We start from the raw sequence: 23,840 nt of genomic DNA, 5'->3' as shown, positions 1-23,840 counted from the left end.
GTGTAATGCAAAACGTCTAAACTTCTAAAATAACTTTTTTTTTTTTTTTTTTTTTAAAGATAGTCAAACTTTACTTAACCTTTTGTCATGTTTTGATGCTTGTTATGCTTTATTACAGTTTCATATATAGATTTTTGTTATACAGGGAACTATTTTGGATTCAAACTGTTACAACCCCATGGCCAAGCAAGGGCAGTCAAGATTAATAGACTGCACACATGCTACTGCTGCTGAAAGGGTTAACACTGTTTGTGAGAGAGCAATTATGGTTGTCCCAGCCTGAAATTAAACATTCATTCACTAACTTATCATCGTCATTCACTTACTGAGTGCACCTGTAGAATTCCCATCATCCAGGGAAATGACAGGAGTCTTCCTGCTTTCTTGCCACAGAGCTGCAGTGAGACAGAGTGGTCTTTGTCTGGTGTCAGGCTGCTCTCACGGCTCGCCGTTTTTTACACTGTAATGTCTGAAGCAGCTTGGCCTTGCACAAGCAGTATTTGAAAGCTGAAGATGACATCTTATTTGCTAACTTGTGTCATCAAATACTCCAAAATGAGTAATGCTAACAGTTTACTCAGACTGCAAACATGCTGGAACAAGTGGTGTATAGTTACCCTTTTGATCATTGCAATATAATTCACTTTTCTGTATGAATCCAAGTGTTTTTGTGATTCTATAAAATATGATTGCATTACAATACAATAGAGCAAAAAACAAATATTCGACACGTTTATCAGACTCACAAATGGAAGCGGTTTCATTGGGCCAGTCATGTCAGACTCCATTACCTGCTGCTGCTTTTGCTCAGAGCGGGCAGTGCTGCTGTTTCTGCTGGCGACAGGACACATGGAAGTAAAGCAGTGGGCAAGCTGTTTGAAACAGAGGGAATACATTTCAGGGCAATACAAAACCAGCAGTGAGTCTTCCTCTTATGTGTGTAGACCTCCGCTCTGTGGTCTTTGTGTAAATGGTTTTCTTGTGAGATCAAAGTTCTAGTCTCTACATACTGTTCAATATGTACTTCACACCCATATGAGGTGCAATCAGAAAGTTCAGAGACTGCACAGTAATGCGCATGGAGCAGATGGAAGCAATGGCTTTTGTGAGTTCAAAGTTACGTCGCTTGATGAACATTAGCGTCTATGTTTTTGTGACCACTGGTAAGTGCACATTTGCAATTTCAACATGGACCTGAAACTTGAACAGAGAGCGCACATCAAAATTTGGGGTCAAATTTGGCCACAAAACAGAGAAGTCACTGGGAGCTAAATGTGGCGTGATCAGGGATTATGTCGTGGGTGAGAAACACGTGAGTGTTCAGCTTGATGTGAGCGGTTGCGTTGTCATGTTGGAGAACCAAAGTGCCATCACGCAACAGTTCAGGTCGTTTGCACTTAATGTTTTCCCTGTGGGACAAATGTCAAAGAAAACCCACCAGGTTGCGCTCCTGACCTGACGCACATTTTTTGTTCTACCATAGTGACAGTCTGCCCCTCTTGCAATGTGAATGCCATGAATGCATTTCCAGGGTCTCCGTTGCCCATTTCCCAAGTTTGACACAAGATTTGATGTGTGCTCTCTGCTCAAGTCCATGGTGAAATCACAGATGCACCAGTGGACACAAAAACTTGTGTAATTCAGGTGCTGATGTTGATCTCGCTCACAGTTATAGCTTCCGCCTGCTCGATGCAAGTCATGGTGCTTCGCTCTGTTCCTGCACATCAGGAACAGTCTCGGAACTTCTTATTGCGCGACGTACATATGACTGTGAGCACATTGCTTATCTGCTAGTACAGCATAAAGACCACTTGCCGTATGATACAAAAGTTTTCCAGATGTTGGATATCATTGATAATAGAGGAAATCAATACTGGATCGAGTGCAATTGTACCTTTGCTACCCTCAGAAATGTTATTGATTACATGCCTTTAAAGCCACATAAGCTGCACCCATATACTGTATATTATAAAACCTCTTTGGCTGCTTTAGTTAGTGAATCAAATAGATATTCCCATTCTGCATTTAGTGCTGAGTGGTCTCCCAGTCATGGAGCCTTCTCTCCAATAGTCTAATGTAGCCAGTGGCTAAGAGTACCTGTTTTGTTTTTTAACACAGTCATTAAAACAGCCTTTTGATCATCACAAATAATGAGTGGTTTCTCTTTGAGATACTGGTGTGAACTGATTGGCCTCATTATTTGAATTGAACCAAATTTTCTGCAGGTTTGAAGAGGATGGTAGTTGAACATGTTAATGACAACATGCTGCAGAGTGTGCTTGAGGGACACTTTCTCTCTCTTTTTTACTTTGTACAGCAACTCTTTAAAGAGAGGGGCTATATGAATAATGTATTTTTATTTTTTACAGTTACTCATGCCTGGATAAAACTAATTGACTAAGCTTTAAGAAATCATGTTTACCACCCATTTCATGACTCTATAAGTAGGTTGAGATCTGTCTCACATTTGTGCTTGAGATGGATTGAAATGTTTGCAAATATGTTGGCTTGTGTCACCATCATATAGTTCTTTCATGGTTGTACAGTGATGTACAGTAACTACTTAGCTATTTTAAATGTCATGTAAGCCACCCAAGCATTTTCATGGATAACGAAAAAAGATTTTTATTGCACTTTTACCAAAACAGCCTTTACAATGTTAATTGAAACCAAAGAAACCAAAATGACTTTCCACAGTTGACTTGATTTTCTCTCATGGCTGGGAATGCATTATGTTATTATCTCGACTTCCTCTTGGTCAGAGACCAAAGGATCGTTGAGCTATCCACATTGCCTTCTTTCGTGTAGGCCTAATTGCTGCCTGGCTTAATAACTGACTGTCTCACACACCCAGTTCTTCTGTGGCTGAAGTACAGTGTGAAGCGCAACTCCCCTTGGAATTTTACCGTAGAGAGTCAATGAATGTTCACATAGTCTTGGTAAATCTCATAGATCATACCGTTTTAAATACCTTGGTGGTAAATTGTCAACCATGACATGCAGCCTATTTTGAAATATTGTAATCCTGAGTCCCCAGAGGTCATGCACAGGCTGATTACATCAGGATAAGGATGAGGTTAGACAATTAAATGGTTTCCACAATGCTGCATTATGTGAACTGCAATTGGGAAAGATCTGTGACGTGGTCTGTGTTTGGTTATCAAGCCCGACGCCCATTTTCACTCACTTCCTCTATCTTTGTTCCATTGCCATCCCTTCAGAATTAAGTGGTTTGCTAGAAGGTGGAAGATGCAGTGAATTACAAAGTTCCAGTCTGCTGGGCTCCTCAAACAATCACCATTAGAACTGGATCCTTTCATACCGCTCACACTTTGACCTCAGTGGTTGGCCTGAATCACTATCTGATTAAATTTTGTAATGAGTGGGAACATTTTGCCAATTTTTTTTGCAGAAACCATGTTAATATGTATTACATTCAGGATTTACAGGCTTCATGTTTTCTCAAGAGCTTTAGCCTGGCTTGAATCAGCACCTTTACAAAGTTTAAGAAGATCTGCATTTTATTTCACCCATGCTTACCTTTTAGATTAACACGGGAAAAAGAGGAGCCACTCAGTCTGAAAACTGATCTTCACTCGGATCAAACTTACTGTTTTTTTTTAGTATACCTGATATGGAAAGATGTTCCTTTTACGTAAACGAGCCTTAATCTGTTTTTACAGATATCCCCAGCAACACATGACTGTGTGAAGATGCCAAATTTGTACAAACAGAAATGTCTTTAACATGAATAGCAGACTATATTTTGTTAACTTTGTAAGTTTTTATTTATAAAGTCCGCCAAGGAGGTTATATTTTTGGTTTGTTTGTTTGTCAACAGGATTATGGAAAAACAACCGGCCCAATTTTCTTTAAATGTAGTGGAAGTGTGTAGCATATGCTGAGTAAGAACCTGTTAAATTCTTTGGGGGAATTCACATATTCTTTTTTGTTTTCAAGAAAATGACATTTGGCCTACAGAATGCCATGCATCTTAAAATAGATGGCAGTAAAGTTCAACAACATAGGCCATTCTTAGAATACGATGACTCAGCATCACAATCCACATTCACGGTAATCCTCTGGGATACACATGTACCTGCCCAAATTTAAATACAACATGCAGTTGTTATGGAGCACCTGGGGACAATGTTTCATAGGAGAGAACCAGAACCAATTATAGCATCACCACAACTTTGGTGGTTACTGTGGTGATTTGATCATAGAAAAGTGGATGATTGGCCTTTGCAGTCTATGCTCTTTGAATGCCCTTCTAGTTTATTTATGTATTTGGTCTATCAAACACCAATGTGTGTTGGTTTTAAAAATCCAATATCAATCAGGCTGTTGCCTACAAAACAATTAATTTATTAAAGATTCCAGGCATATCTGAAGACATAAAAATATCCGAATGATAACTTGTTTCTCATTTGTTTTTTCTATAAAAGAAAAGGAAAACCTTGTTAGAATTTAAAAACCACATAAAAAAATGAAGTCGGTGAATAAGTAATTTTATATCAATAGTTTAACCATGATTCGCACATTACTAAAACTCCATTTCCAATGCACTGCATGTGCATAGCAAGTGTCAAGTTTCCATTTCACACCTCCGTCAATTACCAAAAGGATCAGGAAGGGCTTCCAAACAAATGATGTGACTCACTGATTACTGACCCCGCTGACCTATCTTGGCCTCTCACTAAAGCTGAAGGGATCAGCTTCAGTAGTTTGGACCTCCTTACTTGACTCTAAAGGGTCAAGGTTCATGTCTGTCCAGAGGCAACTTCATTTTCCCACATTTTCTGCTCAAAACAGGGGGTTCACTCACAAAAACCCACCACAAGCTTGTACCTTGGGAAATCACTGCAAGCTGTTTCTCCTCTTTTTGGTTGTTGGCTTTTGTTTGACAATACAATTGAACAATTTGTTTCACACTATTATATATCAATTTATTTTTCTTCTAGCAATACACAGAAAAGTTATTTTATAATCTGCATGTGTGCCAGTTGGATGTTTTTGTTCATTTATGCAGGAGTAAACATATTGTCGAGCATATTGAGTGAGTAATTGCAGATTTTCTCGACTCCACATGTGCTTGTAGATACTGGACATTTTATTTTTCACAGAACCAGAGAAGAAAAGATCTGGGAGGAGTTCACTGCATCTAATCAATAAAATACACGGAACGAGAGCAGCTTTGGCCTTCAAAGTTCTGCAGGACAGCTCACTTTAGGTGAAATCAGTTTCCTTGAGCTGTGTCAACAACTATCAGTCTTATTGATTGCGATACAATAATCTTTGTTTCCTTTGAATGCTCAGAGTTCAAATGTGTCTCATATTGCTCCTTTTGAAGATCTGTTGAAGTGTCTTAGATTTTATCTATTTGAATTGTTTAATATTTATATAATGCCACAGTAAGAGGTAGGCTGTACATGTTTGATAGGAAATTAGTTAAAATGGTTACCCCCAGCCTCCCCTCTTTTTCTCATTCACTGCTTTCCTTGCTTACTCTCTTTCTCAGTGTCTTGCTGTCCAGACCCGTCCAGCCTTGCAGGGAAGAGATGTATTGTGGGTAACTGTGGCTGTGCCATGAAATGATTACAATGCTCACGGGTATGGAAAAGGCACCTACAACTCTTTACAAGGGCCCCCAGGCTGCAGGGGTAGGCTTTTCTGTCAGAGGATTTTCACCTCTGCTCTGACTCTCAACTGGCTTCAGACAAGAATACCATGATTTTGAGCAATTAGTCCACCCCAGTTGGCCGCCAGGCCCTCCTGTCAGTTTTCAATCACATGCATAACCTCATATGTCTTTCAGATGCTGACATTAAGGAACACTATTAACATAATAACAATGCTCACTTACTGTAGGTATTTTGGAAGTGACTTTTGTCATGTGGTTGTAGTTTAAAATGACTCAGCAAAATTGCACACATCTCTTGCCTTACACTTTGAAAATATTACAGATATCACAACAGTATTCAAACATGAAGTTTGAAGAATTCTCTTTAAGGTAAACAAAGTTTAATAGGCTCAAAGAGGATGCAGTGCAGAACACTGAACCCCCCCTAAAAGGATTTGTAGTAGAACCAGATTGCAATGCAATTCAACCATTGACAAGCTGTTATCCCAGGATGTTATTAAAAAATAACAAGTGACACAGGTCACCAATCCACCAAGAAGACATCAATAAAAAACAAAAACAACAACAACAGAAAACAGCCCATAATAGATAAACAATGAGCATGTTTACTCTCAGGAGCATCCTAGTTTTAAGCAACGCAGACCAATAACATTGCATTAATCATGAATGTAGACTTTATGCTCAGTTTAACATGCTATATCAGACATATTGACATTATTAACCAAGACCAGCCTCTCCACAAACACAGCTCAGCCCTCCGACCTGTCTAGCAGCAGCCAATCATGGTGCTCATCAGGCCAGAGTGATAAACTGTGGTCCAGCCTCTCCCCCGTGTGGAAAAGCAAAGCACAGAGGTTCCAGATAGCCACAGTTTGCTGACTCTGCCGCTTCAGTCAGGCACTCATGCATGTTTGAGCTGATCCGTTTCTGTTGATAACTTAGTTTTTACTCCTGTAAACCGTAAACACACAAAACACTATTGTTAAAATTTGTGTACAAAATAACAAGGCAAACTTGATTGGCGCTATTTTTTGGGCATAACACAAAATCTACTCGAGAGATGAGACTGTCTGAAGTGTCTGTGTGGTTCAGTGGGATGGATGGGAAAACTCCCTCACAATAAATGTTGTTGGAACAAACAGTATGTTGTGACTCAAATTCAGCCAGAGACATGTCTGCACCACCCTGTTTCCATTGCGCACCCTTGAATGTGACTGGTGCACTCTCCACATGTCATCAGTGTCACCCCTTTATCTAAGGTAGTTGATTACAATATAAACAGGAAACACCTATAAAATAGTTTTATATTTGGTATTATTTATTTTAAATTGGATGACTTTATGCTATTTGGCGGTCCGAAGTCAAGAGAAACTCACTGTAACATGTAAAAAAGATTCGGCTCATGTCGGAACAGCGTGATTGGATGAGGATGTACCTCTCAGGCACATGGTCAAATTACGATTCCTCCTCCCCCACCCTCCTCTACAAGGTGTCTCATTCACTTTTTAGATGGGCCCCTCCTCTCTAACGCCGACGAAATAACAGTGCGAGTTAGGCAAAATTGAACTTGTTGCATGCCAGCACTTCACTGTTTCTGTCGCTCCGTTCAGAGCCAAGATAATCCTGCAGTGGGTCCTAGCGACTGTGAAGCATCAGGGAGACGAGAGAGGCTCACCGAGAAGATACGTGCTGTTGAGACAATTTGGAGTGGACCTATTTGGCACTTTTTACGCGCGCATGTTACGCACTGGGACTAACTCTGTTTAAGGACATATATGTACATTTTATGGACTAAAACACATTTAAACGTAAGTACTTTTCTGTTATGTTTCCTTGAACTGAAGAATGAATTTAAACTATTGCTCTACATTAACTAATTGTTGGTTTATTTTTTTCTCAAGATGTGCCTTTTTTTATGATATGAGGCGAATGTTTGACAAACAAAGTCATTCCGTCTATTTAAGTTAACTTTTCAGTCTCCAAATGATTTAACACAAACACACCCAATGATACCGTGGTGTCCTTAGATAACCCGCACTGGTGTCCCGCTACTGAGTGAGGCAAGTGCATTTCAGAAGTCAACACTGGATTGTAGATTTCGCCACAATTTACAATTCTTACCGTTTGAAATTAAATAGATGAGTAGTTTACCATGTTATCGTTTCATGATTTATGTTGAGTATCCAGGAGTAACAGGTGTTTCTGCATAGACACAAGTCATAGGAACAACACGAAAACCAGAAGTCAATTTTTAATCAGCTTCTTAATACATGACGGACAGATCAAGCAGACGCTTCTGCTTCACAGCAGGGAGAATCACCGAGCTGCGTATTAATGGACACGAGCTCCAAAAATCTTCTAACAATTATACGCCTGTGTGATGCTGAAGTAAGCTACTGATCTCCTGTGAATTACTTTTTTTTCGATTTCCTAGAAAGCTTTCGGCAACTGCATGTGGTTTGCGGATATTATTTTACTCATATTTGTATTTATGATTTTACATAACTGAATTAAATATGCAATTGGTAATCGATAAAATTATTAGAACTGGGCCTCTTGCTCTCATTGTAGTCTAATTTAATTTATTGTTGTTTTTAGTGGATCCGTTTATCGTGATAGACTTATCTGGTACTAGCTGGCATTAAGTCAGTGACAGACTGCCTCCCTTAATTGTTTTAGATGATGATCTTTGCTCCGCGATAATTGCCATAAGACGGAGAGTGTGTCGTTTTAAAAATAATGGATAGAATAGCTTTCAGCTTCTAATGCGACCCACCGCTTTTGTTTATACAGCGGGGTGCAAATGAAGACGAGGGGCTAGGCTCCTGTCCTCCTGTTTCTAAGAGTGACCGCACAGGAAGTTTTACCTCTCGAGTCCGCCACCCACACATTCACACGGGGCATAGTCATTAAATGTCCTCAAAATACGGTTTCTAAAAGAAAGAAATGAACATATTCTGATGCTGTGATATGTCAGGTAGATGCCTTGTCCCATGTATCTGGGGACTTAAAAACAAACAAAAAAAGTGTCAGCATATTTAAAAAAAAATTTGATCAAACCCATTATATATAAAACTTGAATTACTGTATATAATTCCATTTGGTTAACTTGTTAAAAAAAAAAAGGTTTTAGCTTTATGTCTGATATTTTTCCCCTGAAACTCTTAGGTGATAGAAAAGAGCTTAAGTAGACCAAATTGCAGATGCACTATAAAGAAATAGCATGAAGTGGTAAAGCTGTTTCCTAATGCACATTTTCAATTTGTCCAACAGATGATTCTAAATATAAAGCATATCCTGTGGTTATATTTTCTTTGTGAAGCTGCAACTGCAACAGGTAAGTGTAGAATGAGTTATATCTCCCACTGCTTTTCTCTCTCTATTAGTCACTCCTATTTCCTTCCCTCCCGCTCTCTTTTTTTTATTGATGTCTCCAATTCTCCCTCTCCTCTACCTCTCTGTATTTTTGACACACTCAGCTGGCATCTATACTAATGCATCAGAGGGGCCCCACACTATCAAGGGTCTTTTTTTTTTCCTTTTTTTTTTTTAAAGTAGCAGACTTTGATATTCTCTTTTCCTTTCTGTGAAACCTGCGAGACTCTTCTCAAAGGTGAAGATGACGTAATGAATAAAGGTTTACGTCTCGGGCTCTCTGGCCCCCATGGCTGTGCTGGCCCCTTGTCCCTGACTCTGGGTACGGATGGACACCTTTCAATTAGACTCTGCTCCATGTCTGGAAGCTGAACAGCTGGTTTTATCCCACATCCTAATAAGAGCCTCTGTTAAAGCACACAGAGTCATGCCTCTGGGGCTGTCCCACCACTGTTTCCAGAGCATTCCCCACAGTGTTCCCTGTGAATGGCCCCCAATCCCTTCCAAAAAAGAAAAAAAGAAAAAGGGGGTGAAGTCTTCCTCTCCAGTGGGCTAGGTGTGATTCAACCTGTTGCCATTCATTTGTGTCATGCATTCTGACTGACATCCCCTCCCAAAATGTAGGTGTAACATTAGTTTTGAACTGAGAGATCATGAGAGGTGAAATACATTTGATATTGTCAGGTAACATATTTCACTTCTTTTTGTGTGGATCTGTCTGTCAAAATCAGTGAGTCCTCCTGTAGGTACAAGAAAGATTATTTAAGAGGCAACTAAGCAGTGGTCCAACATGAAGTGATGCAAGCATGACTCCCCCCAGTTAACCAATTAGTCTTAATTTCATACAGACAGGCTGTACATACACTACACTCAGTGTTAAATGTGTTCCCACACCCATCGTTTTACGGATGAGGTTTGACTTTCCAAGATCCCTTTTCAAGCCATGATGCATGTATTTTTTATTAGGCTGGGCGTAGTTGTCACACCCTATCAATGTAAATGAGTCAGGCAGTTCTGTTAGCATGGGAGTAGACAGAATATATACATACATGAATGACAGGGAAAATGAGAGAGGAGGGCAACATTACAATCTAATTCATATGAACTGGGACTGTATTTAATGGTTTTGCTTTTTGCCTTTCAGCCATCAACGCATTATCAATAATCAGACCAGTCACTGGGTCCCTCTCAGGGAAGGTAGCTCTTCCCTGCTTCTTCTCCACGATCCCAACCTCAGCACCAGTCATCAATTCAAATGGAATAGACATTCATAGCCGCAATTACTTGCGGATCAAATGGACCAAAATAGAGGGAGGTGTAGAATCCACAGTGCTGGTTGCACAAAATGGGGTCATCAAGATCGGCTCAACCTACAGGAACCGTGTGTCAGTGCCCAGTCACCCTGAGAATGTTGGTGACGCCTCACTGACAATGGTCAAGCTGCGTTCCAGCGATGCGGGCACTTATCGTTGCGAGGTCATGTATGGCATTGAAGACACCCAGGATACGATCAACCTCGACGTCAGCGGTAAGAGATTCACAGTGTCCTTCCCACGTCATGCTGGAATCAGACAAAAAAAACATGAAAATTGTAGAGGGGCTTGCTGCAAGGGCTTAATAATAGTGAAATGTAAACTCAATGGGCATTACCAAGTCTTTTTACTTTGCCATCGCTGAGCAATAACAGTATTCCCCATCATCCTGAAAATGACAGTGTGTCTGTGGGGGTGAGGAGAGGAGGCGTTACCAATCCCTACCTAGTGTCATTATGTGCATTTCCATGTTGTCTCTTGAGATGTACTCTGGGAGATATAACTCATTTAGAAAACATGGGCGGGGGATACCGAGATAGTTTTGGTTTTCATTGGTTTACTGTCTGCACAACCTCTCTTCCAACTATCTGCAATGTTAATTATGACTATCAATCATATCTTTTGCGTCTGTTTACTGTCCACAAATATGGGGATCTCAGGGCCATGGCATCATGTGCAGTCATCTTGTTCATTTGTGGTGAAGTGTAGAGTATTTCGCTTATCCTCTCGGTTTATTGCAAAGTTCCTCCTTTCCAAAGAAGCTGAGAGACTCAATTATTTCACTCATAGACTGAGCTTTATAAGACAGTTGTCATAATTTACAGCACTGAAATTATGCTAATTAATTCCAGATCACTACGTTCAACTTCCTATACAAAACATCATTATATTTAGTCTTTCAATGATCTTTTTTTTCACTATTTGTTTCCAGGTGTTGTTTTTCACTACCGAGCAAACGCCAGCAGGTACAGTTTGGACTACCAGAACGCTGTCCAAACTTGTCAAAATGTTGGAGCAAACATTGCTACTTCTGAGCAGCTGAAAGCAGCCTATGAGGACGGCTTTGATCAATGTAATGCCGGTTGGATTGCTGACCAGACAGTGAGGTTAGCTGCATTTGAGTTGTTCGCCCCAAAGTTATTTCTTTTAACAGCATTGCCTTTCAATAACATATATATGTAATTCTATTCTGAGGTGATGTGAGATGTTTTTTTGTGATGATGTGACCTATGCATCGTTTCCCTTTTTTTTTTTTTTTACAGATACCCAATTACAAAACCAAGAAAGGGCTGCTATGGAAACCTTAAGACTAAACCTGGTGTCAGGTCATATGGAACCAGGAAACCCACGGAGACCTATGATGTGTTCTGTTACGTCGACAAACTTGATGGTAAGCAATGAGGTGTCATTTAGAGGCACCACCACATGCCTCCAAATTATATCAGTGCAAAAGCAAATTACTTTTACAGCTCATAAAACGACTGTGGAAGAACTCTTAATTGTTTTGTTTGAATATTTCCCTGCTGATAATGGATGACCTTTGAAAAGATTTTGTTGCACCAAACAATGTCGCATTTTTTTAAGTGAGAGTTGGGGTTACAGAAAAGCTTCTAATAATTTGACTCTAAGGCGGGAATTGAAATTTATTATGTGCCAGAGTGGTTTTAAAAAAAGTCCCCAACAAAAATGTGATAATGAGGTTTCTAAATGTCTTTGGCACTGCTTATGGGAAGTCTTCACTTCTAGGCCAAGTCTCTTTCTGTCTGTTCATTATCCAGCCTGTTACTGCGAATGGACTAAACTCCACGCGGATGGTCACATATTTGTATGTCTTAGTTAGGCGGTTGGTACTCCATAGCATTAGAATTATACGATTATTAAAATTGTCTCAGTATGCTGTCCTTCTTGTATGATTTAGGAAAACATACCTGGCAGATGTGATGTGACGTTTGTTAAAGTGAAACATAAATGTTGAATGTATTAAATTAGATAAAAATTAACCATTAAAATTCATCCAGGGACAAAAGATACAGCCTAAAATAAGATTTAAAAAAAAAAAAAATCACATTAAAGGAGTTTGAGAGGTAGATTAAATTTTAAAATAAATATTTTTTATTCTAAAGTTAAACTCATGCTCACCACAAAATTAGCATTCTGGTAGTCATAAATATAATATTTAAAGAGCAGAAAATTAAACTCCTGTGTAAAATAGTGAAATTTGGTTGTTGAAAGTAACTTTTTGTGGAGGATTTAATGTCTGTTCTCTGCTTTTGAAAGAGAAGACATTGCTGGGTGGATAGCATCTCCTAATTCCAATACCCTTGAAAATGAATGTGATGAAACCGACATTGGATATTGGAAACGCTACACCCAGGACTAACTGAAACCATGTCAGTCATGTCTTGTAATGTTGTTTGGTTTCAATTAACATCTTACAATTATCTAGTCTTTCATTTATATTATCCTGTAAACAAAGACAAATGTTCATGTCTTGCATCAGCCTTTATGAAGTAAAACCCTTACACAAACATGAAGAAGGGAAACGGAAGGTATAATGTGGTTCATTCAGCCACCGAGGGGAAACCTAATGTCCTGAAATACAGATGCTTTCATTGACAGGCCAACCACATTGTCTACATTTCTATCCCACCTCAGATTAATATAATGAATGAACTACTGTTGTCCTAAATACAATTGGTGGGAGATGTTTTGGGTCTGTGCCCTGCACAGCTGTGACTATTGTCAGCTGTTTTTGGCTATTCTGAAAGGTCAAAATTGTCCCAAAATCTGTAGTTTGACATGACTCTAAATGATGGCTAAAATAGTTCAGTTTTCAGTTTAAATAATTATTGAACAAAGGGGAAATTACTGTTCATCTGCTAGTAATACACAAACCCTAAGTGGATTACTTTGAGTAATCATCTTTTGTTGCTGTGACAACTGGTGATTTGTTGCTATTTTGCCTTTGACTTTGTGCATTTTGCCCTTTTCGATTCAGGTGAAGTCTTCTATGCGCATGTGACCCGTAAGATGACTTTAGAAGAGGCCCGTGAAGAGTGTAAAAAGAAGAATTCTGTCCTTGCAACCCCTGGCCAGCTCCATGCTGCTTGGCGACAGGGGCTGGATAGATGTGACTATGGCTGGCTCTCTGATGGCAGCGCACGACATCCTGTTGCAGTACCAAGAATGAATTGTGGGGGAGGCCTTCTCGGTGTCAGGACCATGTATCGCTACAGAAACCAGACTGGCTTCCCAGAAGCATCTACGAAGCTTGGAGCTTACTGTTTTAAAGGTACAAACTCACTCTGAAGGTTTTGTTGTTGTTGTACTTACAGTATGTCATGGAACAATTATTTCCTGCATATGCTGGGTCCTACGATGCATATGGTATATTTGGGTTTATAAAAGACAGGCAGTGAGTGAAGGCGCAGACTATTCCCTGACACCACCAGGCCTGGCTGTAAGGAGCTATGAGCTCATCTCTTACTTTTACTCACTTTTGCTTCCCCACCCTTTGATTTTCTGCTTCTTTGCACTACTGCACACTTTTGCGTCATCTGAACCAGACCAACACTTTAAAATCTCTACAACCTCTCATCTTTTGTCAGTTTTTCTGTTCAATGTATGTTTCTATTTCATGCATTATGATTGTATAGTTTCAATGACAGCAACAACATGAGCTAAGCAAGGGGATCATTTCTTTTTTTTTTTTAAGAGCATTGCGTATTATGTGCCAGACTACAGCGTCCAGTTGACCTCACTGTCTCACATTTTTGTCTCCCGCCCATTTCCGAGGCAACAAAATTAGCTAAGAGAAGAGTAAGATCACAGTGGTAAACTCTGTTCACTTTGAAAGCAATACACAGCCCAATTTATACTCTAATTAAGGATTAATGACAAATAGTTTGCTTAGGAGTTAGACACCACTCTGTATCTGTTTGGGATTTCTTTCTTAACATCTTTAATACTTCCAGCTGAGTTAATTAAGGTTTATTCTCATGCAACCTCATTGATTATGTAAAACAAAGTACTTGAGGACAATTTGGATTATTAAAGCATTTTAATTTACTTAATATATTTTAAAAAGTAAAATAAATTCTAAATATAACAAATACAAAAATAACCTGAGCAATTAAGGTGATGAGGATGTGTAAATTCATCAGTTGTGACTCTAAAACTTTTTCACTTGTTGAGGGATTAGTTATGCATATAAATGACCTCATGTTGCGAAGCATGGTGATTACTGACCATGAGAGGAAGGAGAGTATAATTATGGATCTCTATTTGAATTGGCACTTTGTTGTTCACTGGAAGTTAGCAGAATGAGACTAATCCCTTAAAATGAGAGTGCTCTTAACTAATCAGTATTCCCAGGGCAACACCAAATGACAGATGATAGATGCCATTTAGAAAAGCTGTAAAAGTTACTAATACCACACCTGTCAGCCTTTTTAGTCTCGCTATCTTACTCCCTTTCCCTCTTTCACCTCTCATTTCCGCTGTCAGTTTGTCCTCTGTCATTCTCACTTGTACTTATCAGAACAGACGTTTGGATAATGGCCAAAGCTACTGCTGGACTTCTAAATTCAGTCATCCTTGGTGACCCTTGACCCAGCCTTTCCATCTTTACAAATGAGAGGTTGGACAGATAAGCCATTCACTGCCTGGCCATTTGGTTGCCCTTGGGCCATGCTAACTCTCGCAGTGATAAGTCCCCATGGAGTTCAGAGGGCATACAAGCAGGCCACCATCACCTCCTGCTCTGTGTATTCCATGTCAGCCCTCTCAGTCATGTTGTATTTACACCCCATTGTAAGTGCTTTTTAAGTACCCTCTTTTGGTGGGACTCTCTCCATCATTTCCTGCTTTCCCACTCCCAATAGTATCTCAAAAAATAAATATGTAAACCGACGTCACTTAGACTACACACAAGGGCAGGGGAAAAGAGGTAGGTGCCGAGGGAAAAGAGGGATAATTGGTCACTGATCGGTCTTTGCATTGGCCTGAAGAAAACAGAGGCCTCAGTAACAGCAACAGCTCAATAGCATCAGTGGGATAATGGACTCCTTCTGAGAGCAAACCCGGGTTTTCCTGTTAGGGAAAAACATGTCTCAGGTCTTACATCAGAGATAGTTTGACGAAGGAAAGGGTTTAGTATGTAATGGTCAACAGCTGCTGTTACACAGTCTGTCTGGGCCACCGAGGAAAGCTTTCTGAGGCTGTTACACAGTTTTTTTTTATGGACGTGAGTAAATGGGAGTAGGACAGAGGGCCCCTCAAGAAAATCAAGGAGTTAAAAGGACTCTGTAATTAATACAAACAATATAAATACAGAGAAAAATTTATTAGTGAGCATCCGAGGACCATCACTGAGAGATAAAAATATAAAATCAGGGACTGACAATGACAGGACAAAATACAGGTACATGCTCATCTGGGTACAATAGAGTAAAAAACAAAGTCAGGACAACTCTCACAAAACCACAACACTAGATTACTTGAAGTTTATATGCTGTTTAAATCTTCTGCGACAGTCATGGGAACTCTTTCAGACAGACCAGGAAATGTTTAGAGAAACAGCCAAAGTGCACTTGGCTTTTCACAGAAAATACACCACTTTGAAAATGAGCTCAATTGTCTATGGACACTTTATTATCAAGTGTCACACTATTATTGGAGCTGTGGCATATTGCTACTTGACTGCAACCCACTTATAAGGCTTTTCATACACACTGCTAGCTTCGCATACTGACACGCTTGTATAAAACATCTACTATTTTATATAGATTTGATCTGTCTTACACATCATGAATGTGAAACAAAAAAGGTGGCTGTCAATTTACTTGTTCGATCTTTCTTTATTGGGTCATTTTTCTTATTCAACCAAAAGCCCCACTGTTTAAATAAATGATTATTAAATGGAGTATACGATTGATAAAAACAGTTATAAGCGCTGGTAATTAAATACTCAACAATAATCACACTATAGCAGTTTTTCACAGATGATGTTTAGAATTTTTGATTTTTAAATTCAATATCTCTATGTGTGTTGTCCAGGAAGAAGACACGTGATCAACCAGACTGCCTTTGTGGATGTGTCTGTGATAGAAATCAGCACCACCGTCAGTTCCACCTCCATACCTTTACTAGAGAGTACCACCACTGTGATAACCCCAAAGTCTGACACAGTATCAGGGGCCAACGAGTCTCCAGACTCCCCAGTTCCCACAAATCCTTCATTTATGTTCTCAACCAGTATGACTGCACCTCGGTCCATTCCAGCAAGCCAGAAAGAAGAGTTATTCACAACAGTTGCACCTACTATCAAAGCGGAACATGAGGATGCTAATGATGTAACGCCTGCATCAGACTTTGACATTGACAGCTTTGTAAGTCAAAACGTAACCTTTGTGGAATCGACTCCCGACTGTGGTGACACAATCACAGACCCTCAAATAACGGTGGAAAGCACTGACACCACAGTGTCTGCCGATGAGCAAGAGAATCACTTAGTGATTAAGATCAGCACAATCCAACCTGATGTCCCCATACCAGACGCTTCTCTCAGCACAGAGTCTATGTTTGCTGAGGGGAAGACGGAGGAAACTATTCCGGTTTCTGGGATCACCACAGTGATAGCCTGTGACCTCACTGACACTCAATCAGAAGCAACTGAACTGACCTCTGAGGAAGCGTTTGGCTCCTCAGAATCACTATCGACCTCAGACATTGGGCTTCATTCAACAACGCCATTCCCCAACTACGGTTTCATGGATGAGATTGAGGTTAATTTTGTTCCCGAGGGTCTGCCACCTACTCCACCACCCCAACAGGACCTCTCTTCCAGCCTATCCCATAGCACTGATGTTTTTGATAAAACTGATGAAACAACAGTCCCCACAGCTGCTGGCACCACCTTCATAAATACCACCCTAACTGTCAGTGAGGTGGAGATAACCACCACAGGGTCCCAAGAGACTACCAGCACGGCAACACAAACCACACCCCAAACACAGGATTCAGCAAAGACAGCCACATCTGTAGCTAAGACAGCCGGCGCCATCCTGATAGATGGTGAAATGTTAGCTGAAGATGCAACTTCGTCAACAACTGTATACGTCTGTGATGAGTCCACCACTCAGGTGCCAGAGCACAGTGGGGACAACCTGAAAGAGGATGACACAGCAATAGAGACTGGCACTGAGTTCTTTACATCCGCTCCTGTGGCTTCAGCTGTGACCAGCGCAGTCGCCTCTCCGCTTTCAGTGGTCACTGATGAGCAGTCCATCCAAATAACCACCGTCATGCTGATTCAGAATGATTCAGGTAAGATACACACCCAATACCTTCAGCATTTAAAGCTTCATTCGAAATGTTTGTTTTCTATTCAAATAATTTAAGTGTAGTTCATATGTGGTTTGTGTGCGAATGACGACTGCCATTACAGGATTTTTAATTGGCCACAAAAAAGAAAAAGAAATACTGATGTTTCAAACTTGGCGTCATGCATTGTTTGCCTGCTTTGTTGTAGGGGGGTTCATAATAAAGTTGTTGTACAGTAGCAGGATATGGGGGGCAGCTGTGCTGTCCAGGGTGCTGAAGACAAAGTTTGATTGTGACTGCTGGTGATAAAGTATGGTGGTTGAAGTAAACTAGTAAAAAGAAAAGGCAAAGGCAATGTATAGTGCCTCTTTTATCGATATCCAGTATGATGAAATGAATGGCTTGAAATCTATTGTACTTTTTTTCCTGTATGATTTTGACTTTTATTTCTAAAGCACTTAGACTGGCTTTAGTAAAATACTGTGATATTTATGGCAGTTTATTTGTAGATTGCATATACAGAAAAACACAAGCAGTTATGGTGTGCTAGTGCATGTTTGAACGGTGAGTCAGATTTTTTCTCAATCAACCAAGCTGGTTTATGTGTTTTCAGTGTGAACTGCTGCTGAACGACTGCTTAGTCTTAGGACACAGTCAGTCTATCTGAGCAGATGTTGTGATAATGATTTTGACATAGACAAGTGAGAAAAGGTGGAGACGATATAGGAGGAGAAAGAGTATAAAATGAGAGAAAGAGACAGCTTCGTGAGGGTGTGATCTCCCTAAAGATCATATAAATAAAATGAAATACTTGTGGTGATACTAGGATAACAAAAACTCAAATTTGGGGTGGAGGAGTCAAAGGAGACCACTTGGGTGGCAACAACATTTATTGAAAAAACTCAATCGAGGAGAGACAGTGACAAGGGTAAATGTGTCTTGCCAATCCATCTCTGAGTTCCCATCTCCTCCCTGGTCCGGTTAATGCTGTCCCACAGAATTATCTATATTTCAAGATAAGAAAAGGCGCATGTTTCATCCTTGAAACTTGTTTTATCTTAGGGCATTAGATTGCCTCTGTCTATAGTTGTTTTAGACCTTGCCTTACGGCAACACAAAAAAATTCAAGAGGACATAGTGACCTTGCGAGCTAAGGATAAGATAGAGAGACCGCATTGATAAGACATAGAGACCCAATGAATAATGAACATTCCTCCACAGTGTCAATTACTTTATTGTGGATACATTTGATTATGGCAAATGAGATATTTGCTAAAATCAAAATAGATATTTTGGCCTTTACAGGTCAGTACATTAGCTGCATGTTAAGACAGGTGTAGCAAGGTGTGATGTCACCCACTGGTTTGCGTTGGAGGTCTGAAGTCCAGAGTTGTAGCTGCACCAGCTGCACCAGCACTATATTTTATATTTGGAGCCAGTACTTTTTGAATAAGGAGATTTGGGTGTTGTCTTTGACATTCTGCAACACACCCTACGTTGAAAAAAAGCAAACCCACTTATTGGAAACACAGACCAAAGATTAAACTTAAAAAATATTGCATGTGAGCATCCTGTGAGGGTCTTGTCAGAGTGCCTCCTCAACCACAAACACAATTGATCCGAATGTTAGGAAACAAAAACAATGTTCATTCCCTAGACAGAGGCTCTGAAAGTCAGACTCGGTGAGAGTCCAGGAGCTGTGGAGAGCAGAAGGTGAGCAAACTGTCGAGCACAGCTGTCCGTCAATGGCCAGCAAAATGAGAGCCTTCTAGACGACTTCAAATCTTTTTTAACGGGGAACCAATTTGACCACGAGCACAGATTTGGTATTTTCAGAGAAAGATTTATGCTTTTTGGTGTAATGTGACTGTTTGGAGCCAGTATCTAGTGGCCATCAGTTGCAATGCATTGGCTTCATTTTATCAATAGCACATGATCTCACAGGCATACAGTTGCATCATTTTTTTCCCCTTGAATTTTATGTCTGTAAATATTGACTCATTTCATGTCCCTGAGGAAAAGCTCATGTTGGAGGAAAGGGATCTGCTGAGTGAATGAAGTGGTCATTTGGCAGAATTTTAATTTGAAAATAATTTTGTGGTACAGGTGCTAAGTCTGCCTGGGAGAGCAATGATCTGTACTCCATATTGTACACAATCAAATTTCTGATGTGTTTATCAGCCCTGTGTTGTCAGTTTAGTTGCCAGAAGTACACATTACATTGCTTGTTGGTCTGTGCATGTAAGTACTGTATGTGACAGATACAAAATCTCTTTGTATTTGTACAGCAGATGACTGCATTTGCACTAATTCCCTCCCTGTGTGTGCATGCAGCCGCTTACTGAAAGCTAGTCTGGCAATAACAGAGGCGTGTTGGCAGTACACCTGAGTAAGCACAGATGCCTGTCTTCAGCAAAGACTGGACATCACCTCAAGAGGTGATGTCATCGCTAACTTACAGTTTCCCAGTCTGTCAGGACAGCTGGAGGTTGCCTGACCAAAGCTGGTGATTAAAGCTACTTTCTACTACATCATGTGATGTAGCTCAGCTGAGACGCCCGAGGTTTCTTTTCTGCTCTCCCAGTTTGTGTGGGAAAAGCTTGTGGAAAATATTGTGGCATGGGGAGAAGTGTGATGTCTGGCTTTACAAAGTGCACAATAATATCAGGGTGTTACAAAATTACATGAATGGATATTGAGAATGCCTCAAAACCTACCAGTGTTATTGTGAGCTTTATCCATGTGTTTCTTATTAATTGATGACAATTAAATTAACTGTTTACCAAGTGTTTATATGGCATATTATGACTTGTTGAAATATTGATACTGTGAGGCGTGTCAACCACAAATGGTACAAAACAATTCACAAAACCACCAACAGTGCATTCTTACAGTTGTTTAACATCTATTCAGCACTCACTCCATTGAGGCTGGCTAAACTCATCCTTATAGAAATACTTTGATATTTTGGGAAATATTCTTGTTTTCTTTCTGATCAAGTGTTAGATGAGAAGATTGATGCTCTGATACCCATACTTATTATTTTAAATAAATCTGTTTGCTAATCTTAGGAAAAAAAACCTGCAGAAGTCCATTGTTAAAGGTATATTTAACGCTGAAATTTGACAGATAAGCTTACTGTATTTTACTATATTGAACAAGCACTGTATTATTAACCCTCACACGCCCAACTTTGCAGTAAAACATTACTGATTACACTTTGTTCAGATTGCTCTCTTTTATAGTAGCCATCGGTCATGTTTCTTACTAAATAGTATGACCCTGTTTGAAGAAAAGTAGCTAAACTTTTGTCTTTCTATTTTGTTTTGTTTTGTTTATTGATTAAGACAGCTGTTCCCCTCAGTAATGAATGAGATGTAGTAGTACAAGAAGACAAATAGCTGCCACTCTCAGTTGTCAGAAGATGTGAATGTTCATTGGAGAATGTTTCCCATCATTACCTTTCCTCCCACATGATGTGAACACAGCACAAACTGATCGGATGCTGGCGGTGGCTGTATGCTGTGAACATGTATGGAAGTTTGATCCATTTTCATATTTAACTCTCCACTAGAAACCAAATGAGTTTGTTTTCTTCTAAAATGTCAAACTATTTCTTTAAATACGTTTCTGGCTCAGTGTTAGACCTGTACTGGTTGTGGGATCATTTGCTAACATCCATTGAGAATGTAGTAAAAGAGTACATAGGTAAGGGCTGAAGTCCAGTTTGTCCTGTTTCATTTGTAGCTGAGGTGTTCATTTTTACCATCTTTGGAAGCTTCTGTTCAGTCAGCTGATGCTGTTAGTGAAGGGGGGCCAGAGAGAAAGGCCTATGTGTGTGTGTGTGTGTGTGTGTGTGTGTGTGTGTGTGTGTGTGTGTGTGTGTGTGTGTGTGTGTGTGTGTGTGTGTGTGTGTGTGTGTGTGTGTGTGTGTGTGTGTGTGCGCGTGTGTGTGCGCGTGTGTGTGAGACAGTAAAGATGGTAAGTGTTAGACCTGTACTGGTTGGTTCATTACCTCGGTTCCCAGGCCTGACCTGGATTTCTAACGTGTGTCTGTAAAGCTGAGTAGCTGCAGGTGTTATTAGCTGCAACCGATAATCTTTCTAAAGCATCATTTGTGGGAAACAGAGAGAAACAGGGAGCGAGAGAGAGACAGACAGAGAAAAAGAGACAGTGAGAGAAGAAGGGAGAAGTAAAGGATTTCAACTTTTTGTGTGTGAATCTTTTTCTCCTGTTTGCTTGCACATTATGCAAACACTGATAAACACTTGAGGCCCAGCAGCACCACACTGTTAATTTTAGGATTAACCACAGCTTTCTTTTCTTTTTGCCATCTGCCTTATACATATTATTAGATTTACTGCTACAGCTCACCCTCAAGGCTTTTTTAGGACATGTAAAACAAAATTGGAATGCATGCTCCTGAAGGGTGGTAAAATGAGTCAGAGATGAAGATCCAGAGATGAAGGCATTTTGTGTGGGCCAGTTATCAAATTTGTTCATATTAATGTTCCTTTCATCAGGCACATTATGTAGACAGTCAGTAGGTGTTCAAACTTCCCACAGATTTTTATTTTCCATTAAGAGAAACATATGGACTGAATCCCTTTTCTTAGGTTCAAAGATTATTATCGGTATCTATTAATTCGCAACATTGCTTTGATATCCTCAGAGTGAGTTTTTTTGTAGTTGGTTAAGGCCACTATCTTTCCGAAGAGGTGGAATACTTCAAGCCAGACAGCATCTTGTTTATTTAAATGAATACGTAAACCCATCTGAGGCAACGTAGTGTAGGTGGATGATGATAACATTGCTGCAAGGAGAATTGAATGCTGCTTCTGTGTTAGACTTGAAATTAAGAGCAGACAGTTGGCCTCTGAAATCACTTCAGCAAACCTCTATTTAGATTATATACAGGGAGTGGGCACAGTAACACAAACACTTCAACAATGTAATGGCATCCATTATCCATACCCGCTTTATCCTGAATATGGTCAAGTGGGGGCTGGAGCCTATCCCAGCTCACTTTGGGAAAAGGCAGGGTACACCCTGGACAGGTTGCCAGTCTATCACAGGGCCAACACAGAGACAGACGGAAACAAAGCTCTCATTCACACCTAAGGGTAATTTGTAGAACCACCAATTAACCTGAGGTGCATGCTTTTGGATGGTGGGAGGAAGCCAGAGTACCTGGAGAGAACCCATGCAGGCACAGAGAGAACATGCAAACTCTGCACAGAAAGGCCCAGGCCCAGATTCGAACCCACAACTTTTTTTGCTGCGAGGCGACAATGCTAGCTACTGCCCCACTGTGCCGCCCATATTAATGCTGGGGTTTCTAGTGGAGGTTAATGCTTGTCCTATAGATGTTACCTTTGTGAGGGTTTTAATGTTTAATTTTCAGAATTGGACTAAAATGCTGTGGTTCAACCTTCTCTTAATATGTTGTTTTGGGTTGCATTATAAAATATGGTGTTTATGTTTATGTTGGACAATTTCTGGACAAAGAATTGGAGTCACAGCAGTATTGATATATAGGTCATTGGATATTCTATTAATTTTGTTTATATGCTAATATACTATAATGCATCAATTCGCTATCTTAAATTCTTAGTGAAGACATGGTTATTTTAATAATAACAATATTAATCTACCTTTAATAAATCAACTACTGCAGACTTTGTTAACATTGTTGAAGGATTTCTTTGTGTTCAGGTGGCCTCTTGATAATATTTTCTTTTCACATCAATTGAGAATATAAATCTTAGAATTATGGTTTGGATTGAATTTAGACAGCAGCTTGGCCAAGGCTTGCAAATATGTTGGAGAGATTTATTCATGGTGTTTTGCAATGTTTGTTTATTTCGGTACTTTGTTAGATTTAAAAAGAATGAATTTGTGAGAAAACTGATGAGAGCTGAATGCTGATAAACATCATTTTTGAATCATTGTTTTTGTTTTTTTTAGCAGTTGACTTGAAGATACATATAGTGGGTCTAGATAATTTACAAGAACAGTGTATTTAGATTGTTTGAAGGAGTACTCGAAAAGTTAATAGACAGATAGAATATTGATATTCTGACTATTAGTTAATTTTGGGTCAGTTGCCAGTATACTAGATCCTACACTTTGAATAGTGAAACTCAGTGGCAATTTTTTTTTGCTGGAGTTCCCCCATAAGTGTA

At 39.8% G+C, this 23,840-nt stretch overlaps 1 protein-coding gene across 1 annotated transcript in view; it reads left to right on the top strand.

The window, feature by feature from the left end:
• The first annotated feature begins 9,271 nt into the window (after positions 1 to 9,271).
• LOC138627323 (versican core protein-like) overlaps positions 9,272 to 23,840 on the top strand; it is a 30,093-nt gene continuing 15,524 nt past the window's right edge. Inside the window, exons 1-6 of the mRNA XM_069709579.1 lie at positions 9,272 to 9,341; positions 10,164 to 10,547; positions 11,264 to 11,438; positions 11,595 to 11,722; positions 13,331 to 13,624; positions 16,390 to 17,658. Of these exons, the coding sequence (XP_069565680.1) occupies positions 9,272 to 9,341; positions 10,164 to 10,547; positions 11,264 to 11,438; positions 11,595 to 11,722; positions 13,331 to 13,624; positions 16,390 to 17,658 (2,320 nt within the window). The remainder of the gene's footprint in view (positions 9,342 to 10,163; positions 10,548 to 11,263; positions 11,439 to 11,594; positions 11,723 to 13,330; positions 13,625 to 16,389; positions 17,659 to 23,840) is intronic.

This window comes from Brachyistius frenatus, unplaced genomic scaffold (assembly GCF_029030835.1).
Source record: "Brachyistius frenatus isolate BFR_SWC_R1_liver_20210118 unplaced genomic scaffold, ASM2903083v1 Contig_83, whole genome shotgun sequence".
Lineage (NCBI taxonomy): Eukaryota > Metazoa > Chordata > Actinopteri > Embiotocidae > Brachyistius > Brachyistius frenatus.
This window is presented reverse-complemented; position numbering and strand designations above follow the sequence as displayed.